Here is a 24,685-nt window from a genome sequence, read left to right on the forward strand (position 1 = left end):
TACCAGCGGGTATTGTCAAAGGGTTTCGGGAGATAGACAAAGTCCGTTGTCAGCAGTAACAGACATGCGCAGCTGGAACTCCGAAGTGGCTTATACTCAATTTTGATTAGCTTTGATTCCTTATCAAGCAATTGCTGTCTGCCGGTGGATTTACACTTTTGAATCCTAATTTTGAACCCTCCATGGTGAATAGTTCAGCATTTGTCTGGTGAAGTTCAAAAACAAATAGATATGCGTCTTTAAACTCGCTAAAAGTGGCAGTTAAAAAAAGAAGAAGATATTTACAGAGTCAAATGACTTTCATTTTGATGATGTAAAATATGAATTGTGACCAGGTTCCTACGATTTTACGACAAGACAAAGCCTAGAGTTGGTTCCATTTTTTGGATGATTCATGGTCCAACACATGGAGTTGCTTTATGGTATAAATGGTGTGCCCTCTGACCTCTGAGTTAAACTAAAACATTACACTTTGGTGTGTGCACTCGCCATATATTGCATAAATTTTGATTATTAGTGACCTCATGGGTCAGAATGCTTTGAACTACATGTTTGTGACCTTTGACATCACTTAGAAAAAAATGTATGTGCATACCGTCGCGCAAATACTAACGATATATATGTAAACAAAGGATTTGTTTTTCATAATTGATCTAACAATTTTAAAGCCATTATACACTTTCGGTAAACAGTATTGTCCAAGTCCCACACTTCGTGTATCACAACTTATATATAAAATAACAATCCTGTGGAAATTTAGGCTCAATCGGACATCGGAGTCGGGAGAAAATAACGGGAAAACCCACTCCTGTTTTCGCGCGTTTCGCCGTGTCATGACATGTGTTTATAACAAATCCGTAATTCTTGTTAACGAGAATTTATATTGTTTTACCGTTTTCTCAAAAAGTAAAGCATTTCATGGACTAATATTTCAAGAGAAGTCTTTCACCATTACCTTCTGTAAACCCTGTAAATTATTTGTAAATCTGTGAACTTTTTTTTTTTTTGCTGTACCGAAAGGGTCCAATGGCTTTAATGTGAACTTTTTATATTGTTTTATTAAGAAAAACTAAAGAAAGATAACAAAAGGTTTGGCATAACCAAACTATACTTTAAGAGGGGCTCCAAGGTTAAATTTGTGATGCACTCATTGTCCTAATAGAGTTTTTCCTCATGAAAGTAGGGAGAAAGTTACAAGTCTCCAACTTGACTAAAAAATGGTTTAAAATATCATTTTATTTGATACCCTTTTCAATGTAAAAATTGATGAACCAAGTAAAAATCATTTCAGATTTGCGTTGTCAGATTTATGTTGTTTAACTTGAGTGAATGGGAGCCCATCCATTGGTGTGACATCAACTATTTGATTCTAGTTTATGGATGGCACTAGAAGCATTCTGTTCAGTGTTGATTTGAAACAAAAGAAACATAGATTTGAACATCATCAGCATAGCAATGATAACTAATGTGAAGGTGATCAATCACATCCCTGAGAGTTCACTCAAATATATAATATTGGCCCACCAACCGAGCCTTGTGGGATGCCACAGTTCAAGGAGACAAACTCTTTTGGGGATTTAAAAAAAACAAATGCACTTCAGGGTAATGAACACGGTGGCATTTAACACCATTTTAAAAGAGACCTTTCCCCCATACAACCTCTATAGGTCACAAAGTTTGACCTTGGAGCCCTTCTTCAAGTCATGTAAGCTTTTAAAATGTCCCTAGAAAAAAGGCGTCAACATTCTTTTTCGTTAGAATGGCCGCCACATTTAGTCAAAGAGCAAACAGTAAAAGATAAACCCAGAAGAAAATCTGTAATAATTAAACAGAGTGATGATCACATCAACACCGATAAATAAAACTGAACGAAAGTTCAAATTAATATTTTAAACAAAAGTGACAAAAAATATAGGGCTTAAAAAAAGTTAAATGAAAGAATTTCCAAACAAACTTCAAAAGATAAACCAAGATATAAACCCAATGGCAACGGTATTAATAAACAAATTGTTTGCAAAGATATTCAATGGGAAAACACAGCATAGCCGTCACAGAGCCGCCAACTCTCTCTGATACTGCAGAAAGTTCCCAGAAAAAAACCTTTCCGTGTTTTGATTTAAAAAAAAAAATTACAATCTCCCCGATTATGAAAACTTTTCCCTGTAGTTTTATATTGAATGTCATTCTAAATGTCTCCCTGATTGGTGTACAATATCTTCCCGATTGCAAGATGCTAATGTTGGCAGCTCTGCCGTCACTGCGTCACTGTGGCTAGACTGTATAGGACTTGTAGCACGTGTTTGTCACAATTCTAACCAAAAAAAGGTTCTTCTGGGCTTATGTGAAGCGTCCACACTATAGTTTGACCCATTCCTGTTGAGGCTATGACCTTGTAACCCCTCTCCTCAAGCAAGTCCAGAACCAGTCTTGGAAGATATTCTGTTCTCCATTCTGTGCTGTTGGTGACAATGAAAATGAACAAAAAGTAGACCAAGTTAAGCAAGTACATTTCTTCATCCCGTCTAAAAAAAATGCAGCCTTCATGATTGAAGATAGCCGCATGACCAGGCACACCGAGACAAACCCCCTTCTCTGCCATAAGTGTGTACTGGGGTCTTTTCAAGCGTTGATAGTTTTTATAACAACACACGGGACCTACAGCTTTACGTCCCATCCGAAGGAAGAAGTAACAGTTGAGTGTCTTGCTTAAGGACACAGGTGTCTAAACCGGGACTCGAACCCACACTCTGCTGGTATATCTTCTGATTGGGAACCAGGGGTATAACCTCTGAGCCAAATTTCATAGAGCTGCTTAACGGGCGATGTTGTGCTTACTGTACAGTTTCCATTATATAGTGCTGCATACCGCAAGCAAGCACACGAAAAGGCATGCTAACCTTTCGGTGCTTACTACACCCAAAAAAAGATATACGTAACAATACAAATACATGGTGAACGTGCAAGATGGCCGCCTAATTTTGCTGCAAATCGGTGAAATACGCTTACACCTTTGCAAATTTTTCTGCTACTATACTTCAGAAGGCACAAAAATTTGCTTACCGATAAGCAGCGCTGTGAAATTGGGCCCAGATTGGGGACCAATATACCTTTATGCTGTCTCCATCTTGGTCATGTTCCTTGTATTGAATATGAATAATAAATGCTTCTAATCATTTTGCAAATAGGAACCGGACTATTTTGTTTTTTGTTTGGTTACATGGTTTGGTTACATTGATGTCAATTGGAAAAATTCAAGATGGCTACACCATGATAAAGATATATAGTAAATCCTCTGAATGGGGAACCGCTGATATCCTCTGATTAGGTATACATGTATTATAGGATCCTCCGATTGTAGATTAAAGATGGGTACTATTGGGTGCTATTGGTATAACATATCAGAAAGAAGACGCCAATGGTTCTAATCGAGGTAAAATATCCCAATGAGAGACTTTGAGCACTAGGGGGCAGCAGACATATTCGTTTACAAATTTCTGAGAAACTGTGGCCCTTTCGGCTTTTGATTCAGCTTCAGGTAAACTTGGCCCCGCGGTCGTTTTGACAATAGTGCGCGTGCTGTGCGTCCACACTCGGGGCTTTAAACGCGAGGACAGAGCCTGAAGCCGAATCCAAAGCCGAAGCCATTGTTTCGAAAAAGGGACTATGGATGCACTGTCCAAGCTGAATAGGCTGCCTTTAAACCTTTATCACGCTGTCACCATCTTGGTCATGGTCCATGTTTCCAATAACAGTAATGAATGCTAATATTCATTGTGCATAATGGCACCAGACTATTATTTGGTCCAGCCTCAGTTTGGTTACAATGAGTTGGAATGGAGTAAAATCAAGATGGCCACACCGTGATAATGGTCTATAGCAACCAATGCTGATTGCTAAACGTAAGACCAATTCTGCAATAACAGTCAGTGATACTCACTGTAAACTCTGATTCTCACAGAACTAATTTATTGAATATTAAATTGTTACTCTTTAAAAAATACATCTTATATAAAAGTACTGAAAAACTACTAGTGCGGAAACACATTTTTGAAACACATCATTGAATACCATTAAAACACTATAAATACACTTAGTGCTACAAACTGCACTGACAAAAATCCCATTGTTAATAATTGACATGGGTATAATTGCAAATTTTAAAGTTACAAACATATCTTGCCAACACCAACTAACAAATGTACAAATAAAATTACATTCTGCATGATCTATGTACAGTTTAAAAGAATTCAAGAACTTTCAGTGATTTTGTGGAATGATAAACTATTTGGTTTGCGGTAACACCATGTGTGTATCTAATTGCCAGGTAGAGTTTATTCTTTAGAAACTCTCTCTCTATTTTCTACTGTAACCATGGAGTAGATTTATTGAATTCCGGAGACTTCTCAGTTCTGAAAAAAACTGTCCTGCTTTTTAACTACTACCCGGAAGGAAAGTATAGGAAATTGGCTAGGACTATTACTTTATTAACTTTGGTTTTTTACCCATACACCGCTGTGTTAGCACTGTATACTCAGTACTTTCTCCCGAGTCCTGTGAAAAAATATCACAGGCATGTTACTCGGGTGGGATTCGAAGCAACGACCCTTGTAACTTTAGCTTAAAGGATCGTAATTAACTGCACCACCGCAAAGTGAGTTCTTAAATTGGTCTCAATGTTTCGACTAGTTAGCTCTAGTCATTGTCAGGAGACAAATTACATCACATTATTTAGTTTTCAGGCATTTAAACTCAAGATCATGATTGTGTCATTTTGGAAATTTGTCGGAAAGCGAAGACCATTTTGTAAAACAGACTTCAAGAAGTATTCTACACACACAGATTGATACTTATTCACACAGCCTATTGTGCTAATTCTATACCGACACATAAACACAGACACAAAGCCAAAACAGTGTTAAATTGTGTTCCCTTGTTTGTATCTATAAACATCATTGTATTAATTTTGGTTTTTACCCGTACACACCTATGTAAGTTAGCACTGTATATTCAGTACTTTCCTAAGCTCTGTGAACAAAATCACAGGCATATTACTCGAGTGGGATTCGAACCCACGACCTTTGCAATTCCACGTATAGAGGCCATTTTATTGGAATAGTAAGGGAAATTTCTTACACAAAAAGAAGAGCCCAGAGCAATTTCCTATTCAGCCTTGTTGGTGGCCTATGTATGTGCTAAAGGCTTCAGTTGCTTTTTTTTCCTGTTGCTGGTATTTTATGCAAATAATACGGACTTCCTACATTTATGTATTTACTGCAAAAGTCACTGAATAATAATCCTGAACAGCAGACTCAATTGGGCCGTTTTTGTCCCATGACAAAGCACAGGCCTGGAATTTCATCTTTGACAGGGCAAGGCCATTTTCATTTTGCAAATTTTCCATTTGAAGTCTATGGGAATCTTTCCAAGTGGGGCACCAAGGCCAAGACATGGGGCAACAGAGTCTATGGCCTCTGGTGTAATTCCAGGCCTGGGTGTACAAGTACAATCTGCATAATTGTCTAAATTTGTTCTTCCAGACTTCCTGGTCCATTCACTGCGTTACTGTCTGATGTGTCCGGCTTACGCAAGGTCCAAATCATTGTCTGACCGGCCCCTGATTGGCTGACCACTCTGTAGCCCCGCCTCTCTAGTTTGTTCAGGACCAATCGTGGTATTTCCTCTGTGCAATACTCCTGGCTAGAAGACAAAGTAAAAAAAGAAAATTCTGTAAGTACTCTTGGAAAGAAAAATAAATACGGAAATGACATTGTTGCAAACTTGCACTTCAAATAATACGTATTTTAGATTGTTGATAGGTGTATTCACCAATCACGAGTGTCTCTACTGGACACCCTTTTACTAGTTTTGACACCCTGTTTTATCTGTAATTTACATAAAATGTATTGTCAGAGACTAATTTGGACACCCTGTTTGGACATTTCCAGCAAATTTGGACACCACCCATATATTTAATCCTGACTAAAACCATGGATGTATTCTTACCTGGCAGATATGTATAGCGATAGGGAAGTACAGGTCTTAAATAAAAAAATTATATGAAGCCATCAGTTTTTTCATTAACTTGTCAAGGCATAAGCTCCAATTTTGGATTCCAAGCTTTTAATAGTTCCATAAAATTGCCTCTGAGCAACCTACCAGCCTACCTGCCTAAATATAAACTATTCACAATAGGCCTGAATTTTCTGTAAAAAGTGAGGGTATACCTTTGCTAACTCCTAAACAAATTAATGAACCTGGTAAAAAACAGTGCAGCTGTTGATAATGTATAACATTTTGAGAATGATTCCTCCTAAGAAATGTGGCTTTAAGAAAAGTTTCGTGCAGAAATGATTTTCAGATTGTGCATTCCAATTACAGATTATTCTTCCTGCGAACACGTAACTGCTCAAGATTTTCAGTGATTTCTAAAAAAAACTAGCACCTTTTGAAATGAAATGTTCACAGATTACTTAGATTTGTTAAATTTTAAAAAAGGATGAAATCGAGCAGTTCGATAAACCAAATGTACAGTACTTTGACTAAGTTAACTCTTTTTTTATGGCGCCACTGTTATTACAAACAACAAATTGCAAAAAAAGGAAATCATCTAAAGAAACAATAGTCTTTTTGTCTCGTATATTTACCTGTTTAAGTAAATGTTCAGTGCCTTCCATAACTGCAGTGAGTAGTTTCCATTTTGTGTGAAGGTAACGGCTGTTTTGTTTATAGAATGAAGGTATAAAATGCACCCCAACATTCCGTAATATGAATTTTAAGAACAATTGTTCTGAGAGCTTATTTCACCTGCATTTTCAAGTAAATAAGGGATGATGTAAACGTAGCTGTTTTTCTTTTAAAAAATTGTCACAAATTGCAATAAAAATGTCATAATTTCAGAGTCTTGGCTGGTGTGCCTTCTACACTTTATGTCTGACATGAGGTGAATATTTACAATAATACTTGATTAGTGTGCTGTGATAGGTAAGGCAGGTAGGCAAGAAGGTCGGAGGTGAAAGTTCAGTTAAAGAAAGGAACTTGCTGACAGGAAATGTTAAAAGTTAAATTAAAATAAATTAAAAAGGAGACAGTCTAAGCAGTGAACAGAAAATGAATGAGCAAGAGATAGGTGTACGAGACTCAATAAACCTTTGGGAAATTAAATAAGCGGATAAGGGATTTATTTCGTTGTCTTTGTTGAGTTTGGGTAAGAATATTTTAAATACAGCCTTTGAGCTAAATGTATTCCAAACAATGCAATTGTTGGAAGCCTAGGCCTGGAATTTCATATTATTTTGACAATTAGGAAATCTGAAAGTCTATGGGAAACTATTAATAGGGCACCAAGTGCAAAGACCAGGCCATGCCATCTGTGTAATTCCAGACATATGCTTGTGACTATCTACAAAATTATTACAGCAAGTGCCAAGGACTTCTGTTGTGTATGGAACTTTACGTACAAATTATTTCCCATCTGCTTGACGAGTTTAGCTCCGAGGTAGTTCATTAGCTCTGGATCAGAATGCTCATCACCACATATTGTAGGACCACACTCCTGGGAATCAGAGAGAAAAACGATTTTCAATATGTGACGTGAAAAAACAAGTAACTGTACTGTTTCGCTCCTTGCCATCACATTAGAAGTTTTTCCAATGGAGTTGTTTTTGTCATTTAGCCTTTCTCCAAGGCTATTTCAACACAACAAACATGAACAGGTTAGTTACCTGTTCATGTTTGTTGTGTTTTCCTTTAGCCTTCGAGAAAGACTCTGCTAGGGTCGAAACGTCAGGCCATTAACTATTTTTTTTATTTATACCCTCGGTCCATTTGGTTGGTTAATTGTTTGCAACAGTTAATTCTATTTTCTCACCAGTAAAAAGTGTTGAAACATAGGCGTGACACGCGAGCTTGCACCTGTACTTATAAGACAGTTTCTTCATACCTATTGGTCGAGAGCAATGGCTGGAACAGTTGTGTCACATCACGTGATACGCGCGATGCACACAGCCATGTTTTTTGACCGAAAAGGTATTCTTATGAATGGGAATCAAAGTGTGTTGAATCGGTTTTCATCTAGTGGTTTAAATTAAATCCATCGAGGCCTGGTTCTTCCTTGATAATTTACCTCGACTTCGTCTCGGTAAAATCAAGAACCAGGCCTCGGTGGGTTTAAACATCTAGTTGAAAACCTCTTCACCACACATTTATTCCCTTATTATTATAGTAAAAGTAAAGTTAGTATAACATGGAGGTAGAACCTCCATGTCCATGGATGGATGGTATGCAAGCAAGCAGTGCACTGACTGAGCAGCTGCAAAAATAGTTGCGATAACGTAACCCTCCGCCGTCGGCAGGAGGGTTACGTTATCGCAACTACTGCAAAAAGAGGTTTACTTACGAGTCTTATTTGCGTGCTCACAAATATGTAGGGCATTTTGACATCAACACGTAGTACTGTAGAATAGCCGGAAAATGGGTAGTAAGGATGAGATCTTAGAAACGGTGTCTTAGAAGTAGGCAGAACTAGAAATTCCAATCAAAGAGCTGGACCCAGCTTCTCAGTTCCACTGATGATGATGTTGGTGTTGTCCGTCCAGGGGTTGGTCCTCTGGCTGGGGGCTGTGTGTTTTTTGTGAATAGTGATAGGGCGCCGCCAGCGGTGAAAAATATATCCAGTGTCTAAATGCCAGTGTTCTCGTAATATAAATTTAGTGGTCACTAAGAAGAGTGCCAGACTATTTACTCCTGGATCGCTGGGATCGATCGTGAAGTAAAACAACCCAAAATAGATTTCAGCTGGTGGTTTGTGTGGTGATGAGAGCGTGATCCGAAGGTGAACGTGTGTTTTGTAAATGTGTATTTTACGCTTTTTATGATGTTTAAGAACTTGCATGTTAAGGATTTCTTTGCCTTGGGGGTGGGAATTTTTGTGGGTGTTTGTGGCGCTGTGCTGTCCAGCCGATGGCGTCGACCAACAGCTTCATCGACAGAACTGAGATTGGAAAAGTTGACTGAGTCCATTGTGGGATTGCAGCAAGAATGGAGGGAGTTTCGAGAAGCAGTCGGGTCGGGAGGTGCTACCAGCTTGAAGAGGGCCAACTCGGGGTTTATCTCAATACATGCAAGCAGTGGAGAAGAAGACGATGATTTCTTTGAAGAGGCTTATGAAGGGTGAGCTTTTTAATTCGGGAATTGTGCACTTGTTATTTTAAAACAGGGCTTTAAAAATATAAAATAAATTATTAATATTGTATTAATAAAAACTATTAAAATGTACTAAAGTAGTGTAGACTGTAGATAAAGTTTAAACATGTTTGATATGTAAAATAAAGGCGAAAGTGGTGCTGGGCCTAAAAGCTTAACTAAACTTAAGTCTATTTTAGTTTGATGGAAACCAGTCCCCCCCCCCCCCCCACCCCCAGCAAAGACTAACTACAAAGTCGGCCCCTCACACACAAACTTGCCTCTCTTAGTCAAAGTCTACAATGTATGTCTCGGTGTGCTATCACCATCGCATCACTATAGTTGACTCCAAAATGGTGGGCGTGGCACATTCGCCGCTTGTGACGTCCTTGCAAGGCCAGAGTCAATAGCCAAGGTCAACTGTGCCTCATGTACTTTAAAATAAAACAGGCCAATGCCTTTTTTGTACTCCATTTTCTTCCATTTAATTCCTTTACTTTTTTCCTTCAGGTTTACCACTCCACCTGTCGCTCTACTTTACAAAGATGCAGAGGAGACGACAGAGTTTGAAGGAGAAACGGACCTTGAGCTGTTGGCATTCCTGAGGGAAATTGACAAGTTATTCCTGGGTACAGAAGAGGAACATGAAACGGCCCTTGAGAAATTATTGGCAAAGAGGTTACAGGTATACATTGCTTTATGATAGAACCTTACCTAGCTGGGATTATTATACACATATTGACTGGCAATGAGGTAACTAGTGTACGTCTTTTTCCCTATTGGGTACTTTTTGTAACACAAAACACAATTTCCACAAATTTACATTAAACTTACAGGGTTTGAAGATAATGATGGTAGAAAGTGTACCTTAAAGTATAGATGCTGAGGTGTTGTAGTTTCTGAGAAATTAGTAAAAAAATGTAATGAAAATTTACATGCTAAAATAATTTTTGTCTCATGATCTGTGAGACAAAAATTATTTTCATGACATTGTTTTATTCATTTCTCAAAAACTACAGCACCTCAGCAAGTAATATTTTCAGGGAAGCTTTCTACTATCATTATCTTCAAACTGTGCAAGCTTAGTTTAAATCTGTGGACATTGTGTTTTTTGTCCTACAAATAGTACATAGACCTTTTAATGGGGTTGAATGAGGGTTAAAATTCTGAAGGTTTTTATGATATGTGATTGTGTGCAAGCTGTGCATTGTTTTTTATTAATGGACAGATTTTGTTTTCCATTTTGATCTCACAGTACTCAAGCAATGTGCATTTCATGTGGAGGCTTGCTAAAGCGCACTTCCTGGCTTCAGATATTGCTACTAAGAATGGAGATGACGCCACCAAGAAAAAGCTGGTATTTGAGGGTGAGATAATAATAAATATGCAGTTGTTATAATATAGCATCCCGGTGGCTTTTAAAGACACTGGACACTATTGGTAATTGTCAAAGAGACCAGTCTTCTCACTTGCTGAATCTCAACATATGCATAAAATAAAAAACCTGTGAAAATTTGAGCTCAATCCGTCATCGAAGTTGCGAGATAATAATGAAAGAAAAAACACCATTGTCACACGACGTTGTGTGCTTTCAGATGCTTGATTTTGAGACCTCAACTTCTAAATCTGAGGTCTCAAAATCAAATTTGTCACTTCAGAGGGAGCCGTTTCTCACAATCAACCTCTCACAATCAACCTCTCCCCATTACACGTTACCAAATAAGGTTTTACATGTATGCTAATAATTATCTTGATTAGTTACCAGTAGTGTCCACTGCCTTTAACAAGTAACTTTATTTGGTAAAAGTAGCACTGTTAGGGGGGATATTTCATTGACATTGTCCTTTTAAATTTGTGTGTGGTGTAGCTTGTTTTTGTGTGTGGTGGTAGGCAACCCGCCTTGACCTTTGACATTCACCAGTTAGAGTGTGCCCTTTTGATTTGTGTTGTATTAAATTGGTGATTGCGCTGTGCTAGTAGTATCTTTTGAATTGCTACTCACATACTGATTAAATCTGTTGCAGACGAGCTTAATTATAATTTACATTTAGACATCCTTCGGTGGATACATTTTATTTTATTTTATTTGGCCGATGCTCATCCGTTAGTAGATGGAGGATAGTTCAGTCTCCTGACGATGACTAGAGCAAGCTAGTCGAAACGTTTAGACCAATTTTACGAACTGACTCCGTGGCAGTACAGTTTATCACGATCCAATAAGCTAAAGTAGTAGTCTCAGCCTATTTCTATACCATCTGCCCGGGTAACAGTTAAAAAGCAGGACAGTTCTTTTCAGAACTGAGAAGTCTCCCGAACCCCCGAACATCTACTCAGCAGTAGTAGAATAAAGCAAGACAGTTCTCTAAGAACAAACTCTACCTGGAAAGTAGATACACAATAGGTGTTAATGCAAACCAAATATATATTGATACCTCACCATGCAATGCCTCAAATCCTATATAGGGTAGTTCTTCCTTCGCTCCACTTCAAATACAGGGGTACCACTAGAAGCAAACTTTGATCAAGATATTTTCACTTTTAGCTGGAGCTGTTTCTCTACTTCTAATCTTCTTTCAGGTAAAGACTATGCTTTCCAAGCTATCGCTATTGAGGATCAGAGTGCCGATGCCCATAAGTGGTACGGCCTCTTGATCGGACTGGCAACAGACTACGTCTCAAACCAAGAGAGGATTAAACTAGGGTATGACTTCAAGGTAATGTTCGTTTTACTCCTTAGTGGTGACAACAAGATTACCGGATTAATAAAAGCACTTTTCAGTTCGCCCATTTTACTCGGTATTTGAAATTAAAAAGTTGCATCCCATTTAAGGTGATCCCCAGGCTGCCGATTCCCATGTTGTATCAAGATCCCTGGCTACACTTCAGCTAATAGTTTTGCAGGACTTCATATTGGCACCCTGAGCATAGGTTTTGACAAAATAGGAAGACCGCCGACATCGTTGTCGAAAGCTCAGTTGGTAGAGGGCCACATTAACTTGGAAATCGAACGGTGCAAACTGAGTCGGGGTTAAGACACTTGTTTCTTGAAGCTAGACCCTTGACCATTATATCTGCGTCCTTCAGATGGGAAGTAAAGACATGGTTCTTGTGCGTTGTGTTATGTATTTCATTAACCCAGTGTACTTATCGTAAAGAGAAGGGATTCGCTCCGGTGTTCCTGATTTGATTGGCAGCATATTGCGTCACAGCACCTTGTAAACCATGACAAGGTGCTGCAAAAGGAATTGTTCTCATACTTCAAAGCGTAGCTCCATATACCTTGCAGGAAAAGTACTGAGCACTCTCTGGGAGGGCCATCAGGTGTGATTAAGTGCCAATTAGGATTATAATAATTTATTATCACCAATAGTAAACATTATTTTCACACAGGAGCATATGTTGAAAGCCTTGGAACTTCGGCCCAGTGACCCATATCTTTATAACTACTACGGCAGATACGTCTACGAGGTAAATTTTGGTTTCTGTTATTAAACAACATCTAATACTTTCCTAGGTTGTTGCTTTATCTTTATGTTAATATTATTATGATAAACGTCTAAAAATTGTTTTAGCAATTCTCACATCTTGATGCCACAGCGTTTCAAATTTTCTTAAATTTTTCTTACAATGTTTGGCACCAGATTGCTACGCTGAGTTGGATTTTACGCAAGGCTGCTTCGGCCCTCTACGGTGAGCCCCCGTCTGGTACGATAGACGAAGCCCTGGAAAATTTCCTGAAAGCAGAAAAACTGCAACCAGAATTCTTTAGTACAAATGCACTCTACGTTGGAAAGGTGAGTAGCGGAACAAAGTTCTACAATGGACTTAATTTGATTCATCAATTTTTTTTTGTAGTTCTAACTTTCTTGTGTTTCAACCAGTTTTGGAGGACACAATAGGTGTGCAAAAAAGCTGCTGGCTGATAAACTGGCATTCGAGTTGCTGTGTATGTTGGCGATGGTCATGTCAACAGGGGTGCGCTTTGGCGGCGGTTACCAAAAGCTGTTTCGGCTGTTGGTCGTTGGTTCTGCTGGTCAGACTGAACGATAACCGAGTTGTGAGCTCGGTTACCGTTTTGGTTATGACGTCAGAAACAATTATTGGTTACAGCCACCAAAAGGCAAACCCTGGTTACATGTGGTGATACACTGTAGCAGATTGCATTTCAACAGGCAATAAGCCATTTCGTTGTTAGATTTTAATACTGTCAGGTACATTGACGCGCTTGATCATAAGTTACCACTTAAATTTAAACTTCTCAGACTATCGAGACAGTTGCTATGTCACATGTTTAGGGGCTTGCTTTTGCTTTGTTTCGTAAGAGACGGTGAACACCCATACATGATTCTGAATGGATGCTTATGACACAAAGATACCATGGACCTTATCGCAAATACCATTGTGCAAGCGCATACTGTTGAATGAGGTGCATTGTGGGATAGATACCAGCTAGACCACAATGCACCTAATTCGAAGCTTTACGCGCGCACCTCAGTATTTGCGAAAAGGTCTATGGTCTACTCATCTGGAAGTTGCTTCACAAAGGCTTGCCCCGAACCATTTGTTATATCAACTGTCTCTGTAGTCTGAGGAATTGAAATGTAAGGAGTACATTGTGCTTAAGCAAGTCATTGTACCGACATTATTCAAATGTACATGTAACTCGCAAGTAGCTTATTGTTTCACAGAGTCCATGGGGTTATGGTTTGGTGGCCCCGATTGTTACAGAATTGGTAAGAAACAAAAATTGTGAAGATCACAGATTTACATAAAACTTACAGAGTCTAAAAATGATGATAGTAGAAAACATCCCTTGAAATATTTCTGTCTGAAATTTCATATTTTATGAGAAATAAATAATCATATTTCATGTTTGGAGTTTATCGCTCAGTGAGCGTTTTATTCATTTTTGTTTTGGCATCGATGCAATGCAAAATTTGTAATCGGTTTTTCATTATTCTCTCGTGACCCAGATGGTCGATCGATCTCGAACTTCTTCAGGTTTGTCAGTTTATGTATATGATGGATTACATAAAGTGCTTACACTGCCAGCAACTTGTTTGCTAGCAAAACCAATTCTGTAATGTTCCTTTAACTTTTTACTTGGATTTGTGCCTAATGCCTTTATTGAGGACTTGTTCATTTCATATAACTCCCAGGGTCTTGTAAAGACAGATTATAATGCATTGCTGAGAGACCTTTCAACTCTCTAGGATGCTTTCCTTTTTTCTTTTTACTGAAAATAATTACCGCACTGGCAACAGTCAAACTCTTCTTTTTGTTTTCTTTCTTTTTTTTTGAGCAAACTGGTTTTCTAGAAATACAAATTATTGACAAACTATTCTCGTCTTTGAGAAAGAAGTTATTTCTCACTAAAATATTTGAATAGGTTTTCGAGATCTCAGAATTTGATTTGCAGGTCACAATTTCAAGCAACTGAAAGCACACAACTTTGTGTGACAAGGTTTTTTTCTTCCATTATTATCTCAAAACTTTGACGACCAATTGAATTCAAATATTCACAGATTTGTTATTTTGTGCATATTTAGAGATACACCAAGTGAGAAGACTGGTCTATGACAATTACCGAACAAGTCCAGTGTCTTTCATTTACGTGAAGGCCGAAATCAATTTTCTGTTAGAGCTATCATGGTCAATTGAATTTAATTTTGTCTCACCATTTAGTGTTACCTTCAAAAGAGAGACACCAAGAAGGCAGTGGAGTGGTTCCAGAAGACGCTTAACATTCCAGGGAGCTCGGCTGATGTAAGTAAAGATTTTCAAATCGGCTTTGAAGCTCTTTAGGTCTAGTACCATTGTCATAACTGCTCTAGCTCTTTAGGTCTAGTACTGTTGTCTTAACTGATCTAGCTCTTTAGGTCTAGTACCATTGTCATAACTGCTCTAGCTCTTTAGGTCTAGTACCATTGTCATAACTGCTCTAGCTCTTTAGGTCTAGTGCCGTTGTCATAACTGCTCTAGCTCTTTAGGTTTAGTACCATTGTCATAACTGCTCTAGCTCTTTAGGTTTAGTACCATTGTCATAACTGCTCTAGCTCTTTAGGTTTAGTGCCATTGTCATAACTGCTCTAGCTCTTTAGGTCTAGTGCCATTGTCATAACTGCTCTAGCTCTTTAGGTCTAGTACCATCGTCGTAACTGATCAAGCTCTTTAGGTCTAGTACCGTTGTCATAACTGCTCTAGCTCTTTAGGTCTAGTACCATTGTCATAACTGCTCTAGCTCTTTAGGTCTAGTACCATTGTCATAACTGCTCTAGCTCTTTAGGTCTTGTGCCATTGTCATAACTGCTCTAGCTCTTTAGGTCTAGTACCATTGTCATAACTGCTCTAGCTCTTTAGGTCCAGTACCATTTTCATAACTGCTCTAGCTTATTAGGGCTAGTACCGTTGTCATAACTGCTCTAGCTCTTTAGGTCGGCTACCAATGCCATAACTGCTCTAGCTCTTTAGGTCTAGTACCATTGTCATAACTGCTCTAGCTCTTAAGGTCTAGTACCATTGTCATAACTGCTCTAGCTCTTTAGGTCGGCTACCAATGCCATAACTGCTCTAGCTCTTTAGGTCTAGTACCATTGTCATAACTGCTCTAGCTCTTAAGGTCTAGTACCATTGTCATAACTGCTCTAGCTCTTTAGGTCTAGTACCATTGTCATAACTGCTCTAGCTCTTTAGGTCTAGTACCATTGTCATAACTGCTCTAGCTCTTTAGGTCCAGTACCATTTTCATAACTGCTCTAGCTTATTAGGGCTAGTACCGTTGTCATAACTGCTCTAGCTCTTTAGGTCGGCTACCAATGCCATAACTGCTCTAGCTCTTTAGGTCTAGTACCATTGTCATAACTGCTCTAGCTCTTAAGGTCTAGTACCATTGTCATAACTGCTCTAGCTCTTTAGGTCGGCTACCAATGCCATAACTGCTCTAGCTCTTTAGGTCTAGTACCATTGTCATAACTGCTCTAGCTCTTAAGGTCTAGTACCATTGTCATAACTGCTCTAGCTCTTTAGGTCTAGTACCAATGCCATAACTGCTCTAGCTCTTTAGGTCTAGTACCATTGTCAATACTGCTCAAGCTCTTTAGGTCTAGTACCATTGTCATAACTGCTCTAGCTCTTTAGGTCTTGGATCAAGCCTAATTTTGAAGGGCACCAAGGCTGGTATAAAAGGGCACCAAGGGCAAAAGTTTCAAAATAAAGAAGGCGCGAAGGCCATAAAGTTATCGAAGGGGTCATGAGCCTTATAATAAATTAACAAATTGGCCAGTGGTACCCTATCTTATTCAAGATTTTGATAAATCATATCTTATTTATAGAGAAACCAAACAATTTTGTGAAAGAAGACAAGTAAAAAAAAAAGGAACTCTTTTCAAAGACCAACTCGACCAAGGCAACGTGTTCCTTTTTCTCCAGCTCTAATTTTGGTAGGCCTGCAGGTTTTAAAAACAGCTCTTAACCATTGTCACAAAGTTGGATATTCTAATAAAAGATGCTACTTTCAACAATTCAAACTTGGCCTTTGCTTTCTCTAAAAAAAAAGACAGCATCTAATTCTAACCTGTTTGTTTTAGTTGACTGGTACTAAAATAAGTTTACAAAAAGTTCCTTGCTTCATCTGTTTTGCAGGAGTTGAAATCAAAAGAGGAGGCTCAACTGTACCTGAGGAAGTATACATAAACCGGAGACATTGGAAAGCCTTTCCTTCAGGTCTGTTGTTTCTCTCATTTTGAAGCTGATTCCTAGTAAATTTGTCCAAAAGGATTGTTTAGATTTTAAATGCCTTTATCATGGAATGTGTTGATTAGTGATTGTGATTGGTACTTAACTTTGCAAGAACTACACTTTCAGCAAGAAGTGATTTCATAGCCATGCAGAAATATCTCTTTAGTTATTTTGGTTTTTGTCACCGTCACTTGGAACTGGACATTCAACCAGGGGAAAGGTGAGCTGTGGTTAAAGCATTTGGACAAAAATGGTTATTGTCAAAGAACAGGTCGCACTTTATTTGGCCCAAAATATGCATACAATAACAAACCTGTGGATCAATCGATCTTCGGAGTCACACTCACAAGAACATAGTTGTTGTTTTTTTACACTTTAAAAATTATATCAAACATTCGGTTGTGGACACAAAACCTCGATCAAAACCAATTGTTTTGCTTATTTATCAAACACAAGAGCATTATTTTAAGCAAAATAATATAAGAGAAGTTTTTTACCATGACCATCAAATAATTCATGTGTAAATCTGTGAAAATTTGTATCTTTAGCCATTATGTACACCCTGCAACAAGTGAAGGAATTAAAATTAATTCTTTCATTGTTGATTTATTCATTACAAACATCACATGAAAGCCAAGGGCTGAAGTGTTGGCAACATTTTGTACTTCGAGAAAAAAAGATAAAAAGGAAAGCTAATCTTGTAAAGCAGACAAAACACTAAATGTGCGCTAGGCACAAATGAAGACTAGAAATTTAAAAAAAAATCTTAAGAAGAAAGAAGGAGAAAAATTGCATTAGATACAAATAAAGCGGTACTCGCGACTGGACTTTGCAATAAAAAGTCACACTTTCTTTCAACACTAGGCACACTCGCACCCAAGCCTACATGTAGTTGCTATGTCAAGTGGTTCAGGGCAAGCTTTTGCAAAGTTGCACCCATACACAATTTTGTTTGAATTTGTATAAATCACAATTGTACCAAGCTTTGCCTTCACCATAAGCCTTTTTGAGATATGGCAGAAACAATGCTTCAAGATTTGGGTCAATATGTATACACCCAAACCAAACAACACTTCTATGGCGTCCGCCATATCTCCAAAAGGCTTATTGTGATGTAGCAACATTGTCTGATAGTCTGTGTGGGGAAACCAATATGAGTGTTCACATTTAAAATCTGACTCACAACTGGCTTATTGCCAGCTTTCTTGTGATCTGTGACATGTTACATAGTCACATAGGGTCTTAAATCATTGTCTTTCTTTTATTTTAAATTCAAATTATTATTTTTTTCTCAGTGTTTGAGATCTAGGAAATGCAATTGTCAATACAATGAAATAATTGATGATTAACTGATAATTGATGATAAAAAGAGATAATACCAAAGAGTAAACACTAGCGATGATTTTAATTTATGTGAAATTTCAGTTTTTCGTACTGAAATAAATTGTTATGAATTTGAAACTGATAAGCCCACCAAGCCCATACTAGATTCTAGGTAGTAACGGTATTTTCTGTATTCAGAAATGTGTACTGACAATTTGCTGTAATGGAAACAGGTATAAGTTACAACTGGAAAAAGGAGCCCAAAGCTATTTTGAAACCTTTGTTAATCACTCTAATCGTATTGGGACCCTAAGCTGCAACCATCTCAGTCTAGTTCTTTCATCTCCGTCTAGTTCTTTCATCTCCGTCTAGTTCTTTCATCTTCGTCTAGTTCTTTCATCTTCGTCTAGTTCTTTCATCTCCATCTAGTTCTTTCATCTCCATCTAGTTCTTTCATCTTCGTCTAGTTCTTTCATCTCCATCTAGTTCTTTCATCTCCGTTTAGTTCTTTCATCTCTGTCTAGTTCTTTCATCTCCGTTGTTGTCTCATTCCTTCATCTCATCTTTGTCTGTTTACAATAGCAAGCTAGTCTCACTAGATGTGTTCACGTTAGCAAGCTAGTCCCATGAGTTGTGTTCACATTAGCAAGCTCGTCTCAAGAGATATGTGCCAGCTTGTGTAAGTGTGATTTGCAGCCCTCATCAAACCAACAAAAATCTTTGAGTTGGGCTAGCCATGAACTTGGGTGACAATTATGTGAAATTGGAAGTTCTGTATATTTGGGTTTTAGGTTATTGTCTTTTTTGATTGTGTGTCTGTTTGTTTCTTTGTTGTTGTTTTTGTTGTTTAAGTTTTTGTTTTGTTTTTGCAGTGCCACTTAATTCTTTCAGCCAGATAATTGAAATAAACTGTATGCCAATTTGTGTCATCTTTTTAGTGATGTGTAAATAATTAATCTGATATAAATTTCCCTGTCAATAATTAAAGGCCCACCAACATGGATTTTTTCTAAGAGAACACCCAGTGGAAAGTGCAGCATTGTTACAATTTTAATTCTAAGAACCGCTTACTAACAAAAGTTTCGTAGTTGATGCCTGAAGGATTTTTGCGTAGATTTTAGTTTTGTAGAAAAGATAATTTGTACAGAGTCTAGATAAGATGTATTTTACTGACTGTTGGTTATCTTAGTTCTTCTGAAACTAACTGAAATTAAACCAGGCTAAAATGTATTCACTGTTTTTACTATGCAATTCAAAACATTGTGAATGTACATACCTGATGTAGTGGTTTTTCAATGTTTATAAAATGTACCTCATATGTTTGATGTAGTCAACAGAAATATTGTATATTTATACTCTGAGACATTTTCAGACCACAATGGATTTTTAGCTTTTGCTAAGACCTTTTCAGTCATTCTTAAATGTGCAGCTACAAACTTGTGAATATTAATTGATAATACTCAGTAGTTTTCTCAGCTCTAGCATGGCAAAGGTGTTGGGTTTGAATCCCACCCAATGGATGTGGATTTATTTCCCCAGAACACGGGGGAAAGCACTGAGTATACTATGTAATAGATGTTAAATTTGCATCGGAGATAAAGAATATTAATTTTGGTGTTTACCCATACACCGATGTGTGTTAGCACTGTATACTCAGTACTTTCCCCGAGTCCTGTGAAAAAATATCACAGGCATGTTACTCGGGTGAAGTATACTATGCTTAATACACAATGATTAAGCAGGCTTATCAGAGGCAACGAAGGCGAGGGCCTCCATGCCCCTGGTCATTGCCTTGGTGCATTTGAAATGCTACAGTAGAAATGCACAATTTCCACATAAGGTGCCCTTTACCAAGGAGAAAATGCCTTGGTGCCCTTGCCCTTTCAAAAACGAAGAATTACATGCCTGGTTCAGGATAAAACACAGCCAATAACTATCACCGAGTTATTTACTAACAAAACACACCAAAAGGTGCATTTTTCAAAACCCATACTCCTGGGGACAAAACCTATTGTTCTTCGCCAAAGTTTGAGGGCCAACTTGGCTCTGATAGTTGGGTCAATTACACAGATCTAACCACAATTGATCTAATACAGGGTTGAGCGTAGCCTAGAAGATCATTGCTTGAACTTTCCCCCTACCAGGGGTTGAAAGTGAATCGAAACGGTGTTGCAAAAGTTTTTTAAGATAAAGAAAGACCATGACATTACCACCTTTAGGTTTTCAACCATTTGTCATACTCAATTTGGAGTTTGTTTTGTTGTATTATGAAAATATGAAGAAAAAAATGTATCTTGCCTCAATTCAAATGATGATTAACATCTAACAAAAATTGCAGGTATATCTTTGGTAAATACATGAAATTCCTAGGTATTTAAAACTACGTTTGACAATCATAATCTGTCTTCTAAATCAACAGTGTTTGCATTTTCTTCAATAAATGATTATGAAATATTTTGAATCTTGTCTTCCATTGACATTTCAAACAGGTTGTAAAATATTACTGATGTTGCTTTCAAAATATCAGAAAATAATGTATGTTATGTTTGAGAACATTATGGTGTGGTTTATGTAGCGAACCATTGCAACTACCAATTCTGGAAAAAAGGCGAAAACAGTACTGTTTATTAGGGTAATTTTTACATGAATGTATACGTGAATGTACTTTTCATGTACATGTAGCTCATTTGTGCTTGGAAATTTGTTGTTAAAGTTTTCCCCAATCTTTGCAATTTATTAAAAGGCTTGGGATGTGAGATCTTTTATACTGTGTGAATTGGTGAATTTTGTTAAATTAAAATGAAATCATATTTGTACACATGATTCATTTCACAAGAAGTATCGTCAGAATTTCTATAACAACCAGGGCCCAATTTCATAGAAAATGTTGCTTAAAAATGCCTGCTTAGCAATAATGAGCAGTTTGGCTTGGCATCTTAGTATAGTAAGCATTATTTTGTTGTGCTTAGCTTCTTGCTGTGGGTAAGCAGCTCTATGAAATTGGTCCCTGATATGGTCACACCCACTGGAAAACAACTTCTATGAATTGATTAGGCAATTGTTCTGGTTTACCTCTCGTTAAATCAGATTTTGTCAATACAAATGTGAGCATTTTAATTGTTGTTTTTACCGACTGTCGTGTCTTTCATTTGAGGTGTGGAGTTTTTTGAAGAAAAAAAAATCACGTGCAATAAAGAATGATGGATAAAAACTTTCGCCTAAGTGTATATTTTGTCCACCGGGTAGATTTCAAATTGTCAGATCTGTCCAACAAATTGTAAAATCCGCGCAGCAAATTGTACGATCTGCATTTATCTCTATTAGTAGAGATCAATGAATCTGCCAAGCAAAGTGTACGATCTGGCAAACAAATGTCTAGTCTTGCCCCAAGACGATATTGCTCGATATTGGATAGTCAGGCAAGCTATTAGTCAAAGGAGGGCGCGCTTTAGCGAGTTACAGCAACTGAGTGCAGTACACTATCCAATATCGTCTTGGGGCAAGACTAGCAAATGTCTAGTTACTGAATCACAGTTCCTTGATGTGTGCAATTCATAATCATGGACGTTGAACCAATGTGACAGGAGAAAACTGTATGGTTTTGTTTATGGTTAAATCCCTTTTGATTTTAACAAAGAGGTATATAGTTCTACATGGTTTAAAGGATTTGGGTACTTTTTCAAAATGTCCACACATTTACATTAAACTTAGGGTTTGAAGATAATGATAGTGGAAAGCTTCCCTTCAAATATTACTAACTAAGGTTGTGTAGTTTTTGAGAAATGAGTAAAACAAGTCACAAAATAATTTTGGTCTCATGAGACCAAAATTATTTTAGCATGTAAAATCACCTTAACCAGTTATGATATAACACCAAAACCATAGCATATCTGGTTAATACGTTTTTACATGCTAAAACTGAGACGAAAACTATTACTTTTACTCATTTCTCAAAAACTACAGCACCTCAGTAAGTAAAATTTCAAGGGAAGCTTTCTACTATCATCATCTTCAAACTGTGTAAGTTTAATTTAAATCTGTGGACATTGGGTTTTTTGTTAGGAAAAAGTACATATATACCCTTTAACTCTATTACTTCTTTGTATTTCCACATGCCATTAGATTTCATTTAACAGTTTATAGCATCTGTGGGAATGATCTTCAGCCAATCTTAATCTTAATCTTTGCACCCCCATGGTCATTGTATCTTCATCACAATTTACACCAATGTTTGTATTATGAGAGAGATTGGTTGGTTGGTTCAGCTTGGTGTTTATATCCCCTTGTGGGAGTTTGCTCCGTCAATGACTCTCGGTAAACTGAGTTTGCCGAGAGTCCTTGACGGAAGATCATCTAAACAAACAATAAAAAAACAAACAACAGTTACTCGATACGTGAAGATCATTGGTGTTATTGTTGTCATGTACTTTGGCATTTGTCATGTTTCACCATAGAACTCATCTTTCGGACTTTTCTTTTGATCTTGAAAATGATTGTACAGTGCAGGACTCTTTACTATAGTTGTCGGCTGCTGACAGTCTGCATTCTTCGTGTTTGCTTTCTTATGTTTGTGTCGGAGGTGTAGTACTTGCAACTCAATTGCACCATTGACATTGACGTTGAAATTTATAGCAGAGTGCATCTTGGAAATTCATTAAATCAAAACGAAACTTAATCAGTGTTGAGGTTGGGAAACAAGACAAGCATGAGTACGTAAGGAATTCTGCCCTTTGATGAATACAATGAGTGACTAATCAGTTGGTGGACTCAATTAACAAAAGTACTGACCTGTCGTGAACTTGCCTCTATACATGATGGCTATCCATAATAAGCGGTAAATATATTTATAAGTTTGGGTTTTTTATCTTGTTGTGGGGGTGACAATTTTGATTACGGTATGATTTTAGGACAATGGGCTTATTTTCTTGTATTTATTGAATCCATGTTCTGTCTATTGAAATTCGAACTGTGTTTTGGAAATGATTTTACAATATTGCCTAATAATTTCTAGTTTTCATTTTGCTTCGCATTCGATAACAGTTGCCGGTACATTGTATATATTAGGCGTTACTATTGAATGTTTAGTGTTGCACCCATACTGCCCACCATATTGGGCTGTTGGCTCTCTTCTCTTTTGTATAAAATATTTTAACTTTAAAAAATAGTTAATGGGCTTAAGTTTCGACCCTAGCAGAGTCTTTCTCGAAGGCTAAAAGGTTTAACTTCATAACACCCCTAACAAGGGGGCTATAAGGTTGGGGTTGAGACTCGAGCCTTACTGGTTTATTTATTTACCCATCCCATCCCCTGAGGCTGATCTCCCAGCCCTGTGATTGGTGCGCCAATGGATGGGCACATCAGTAATCCATAGAAATCTCCGAGAGTGCAGTAATGTGACAATTTCAATGATGAACAAGTTTTTACAAAAAAAAATCAGTTTGTGGTTTAGCAAAGTGAAAGCGAAATACTCTCCTCAAGCCATCGGCTGTTTGTTTTGTCCATAGACCCAGTGGAGCATTAAACATGAAAGCATAGACCGATGCCTGCTCGCCTGTGTAATAAATGACAAAAATATGTGCACACTGACCCCTTGAGCGCGTTACCATAGAGATGGCGTCCCTACTACTTGGGGGACCAAGGGTGTCAGTGCTCGTTGGGCCAGCCAGGCAAAAAACAAGGGAATGCGTATACACTGGACGTCTCAATACAGGGATAATAAAAGAAATTTGAATAATTAACAATTTAACGAATTATTAAGTTTTAATCCCATGCATTATCTAAAAGTGTTAAATAACTGTAGATAATGTGCTATTTAAGGGGATTTATCTTTTTTGGCAAAACACAAAGGATGTTTAGAAAGACAACCCACAACTTTAAAGGAACACGTTGCCTTGGATCGGTCGAGTTGGTCTTTGAAAAGCGTTTGTAACCGTTTTTTATAAAATGCATATGGGTAGAAAGATGTTGTAAAAGTAGAATACAATGATCCACACCAACATGCCTCGAAATTGCGTGGTTTTCCTTTTACCTCGTCGACTAACACGTCGGCCATTTATGGGGGTCAAAATTTTGACTCCCATAAATGGCCGACCATGTTAGTTCGCACAGTAGAAGGAAAACCACGCAATTTCGAGGCAAACTTGTGTGGATCATTGTATTCTACTTTTATAACATCTTTCCGACCATATGCATTTTATAAAAAACGGTTACAAACGCTTTTGTTTTGACCAACTCGTCCGATCCAAGGCAACGTGTTCCTTTAACTTGTAAACGTATTTACTCTAAAAGTAAATTTGAATAGAGAAGAAAATGAAGAAAGCACACATCGGTTTTATCTAAGGAATCTATAGTTAGCTTTATTTTAGGATTTTTTTTGAAGAATAATAATATGTTTGGATCAACACATTCTTGTCAAAATTTCGCTCGTCATTTTCCCTTTAAGAAC

At 37.6% G+C, this 24,685-nt stretch overlaps 2 protein-coding genes across 3 annotated transcripts; one reads left to right on the plus strand and one right to left on the minus strand.

Moving 5' to 3' along the window:
• Nucleotides 1–19: 19 nt before the first annotated feature.
• On the minus strand, nucleotides 20–8,615 carry LOC139937517 (GTP cyclohydrolase 1 feedback regulatory protein-like). Of its 2 annotated transcripts, none has more exons than XM_071932694.1 (3): nucleotides 8,396–8,615; nucleotides 7,458–7,552; nucleotides 20–2,456 (listed from the first exon to the last, which is right to left on the minus strand). In XM_071932694.1, exons 1-3 carry the CDS (start codon nucleotides 8,429–8,431, stop codon nucleotides 2,312–2,314), a joined length of 276 nt encoding a protein of 91 aa, XP_071788795.1. In that variant the 5' UTR covers nucleotides 8,432–8,615; the 3' UTR covers nucleotides 20–2,311. The 2 variants fall into 2 exon arrangements, with proteins under 2 accessions (XP_071788795.1, XP_071788785.1); XM_071932684.1 differs by lacking the exon at nucleotides 20–2,456 and adding an exon at nucleotides 3,940–5,697.
• A 177-nt stretch (nucleotides 8,616–8,792) lies between these two features.
• On the plus strand, nucleotides 8,793–21,005 carry LOC139937527 (regulator of microtubule dynamics protein 1-like). Its single transcript, XM_071932707.1, has 8 exons — nucleotides 8,793–9,168; nucleotides 9,691–9,865; nucleotides 10,436–10,547; nucleotides 11,758–11,894; nucleotides 12,571–12,648; nucleotides 12,822–12,974; nucleotides 14,866–14,946; nucleotides 16,822–21,005. The coding sequence occupies exons 1-8, from the start codon at nucleotides 8,870–8,872 to the stop codon at nucleotides 16,870–16,872; spliced, it is 1,086 nt and encodes a 361-aa protein (XP_071788808.1). The 5' UTR covers nucleotides 8,793–8,869; the 3' UTR covers nucleotides 16,873–21,005.
• The last annotated feature ends 3,680 nt before the right edge of the window (nucleotides 21,006–24,685 follow it).

The sequence above is a fragment of the Asterias amurensis genome, chromosome 1, assembly GCF_032118995.1.
Source record: "Asterias amurensis chromosome 1, ASM3211899v1".
Classification (NCBI taxonomy): Eukaryota; Metazoa; Echinodermata; class Asteroidea; order Forcipulatida; family Asteriidae; genus Asterias; species Asterias amurensis.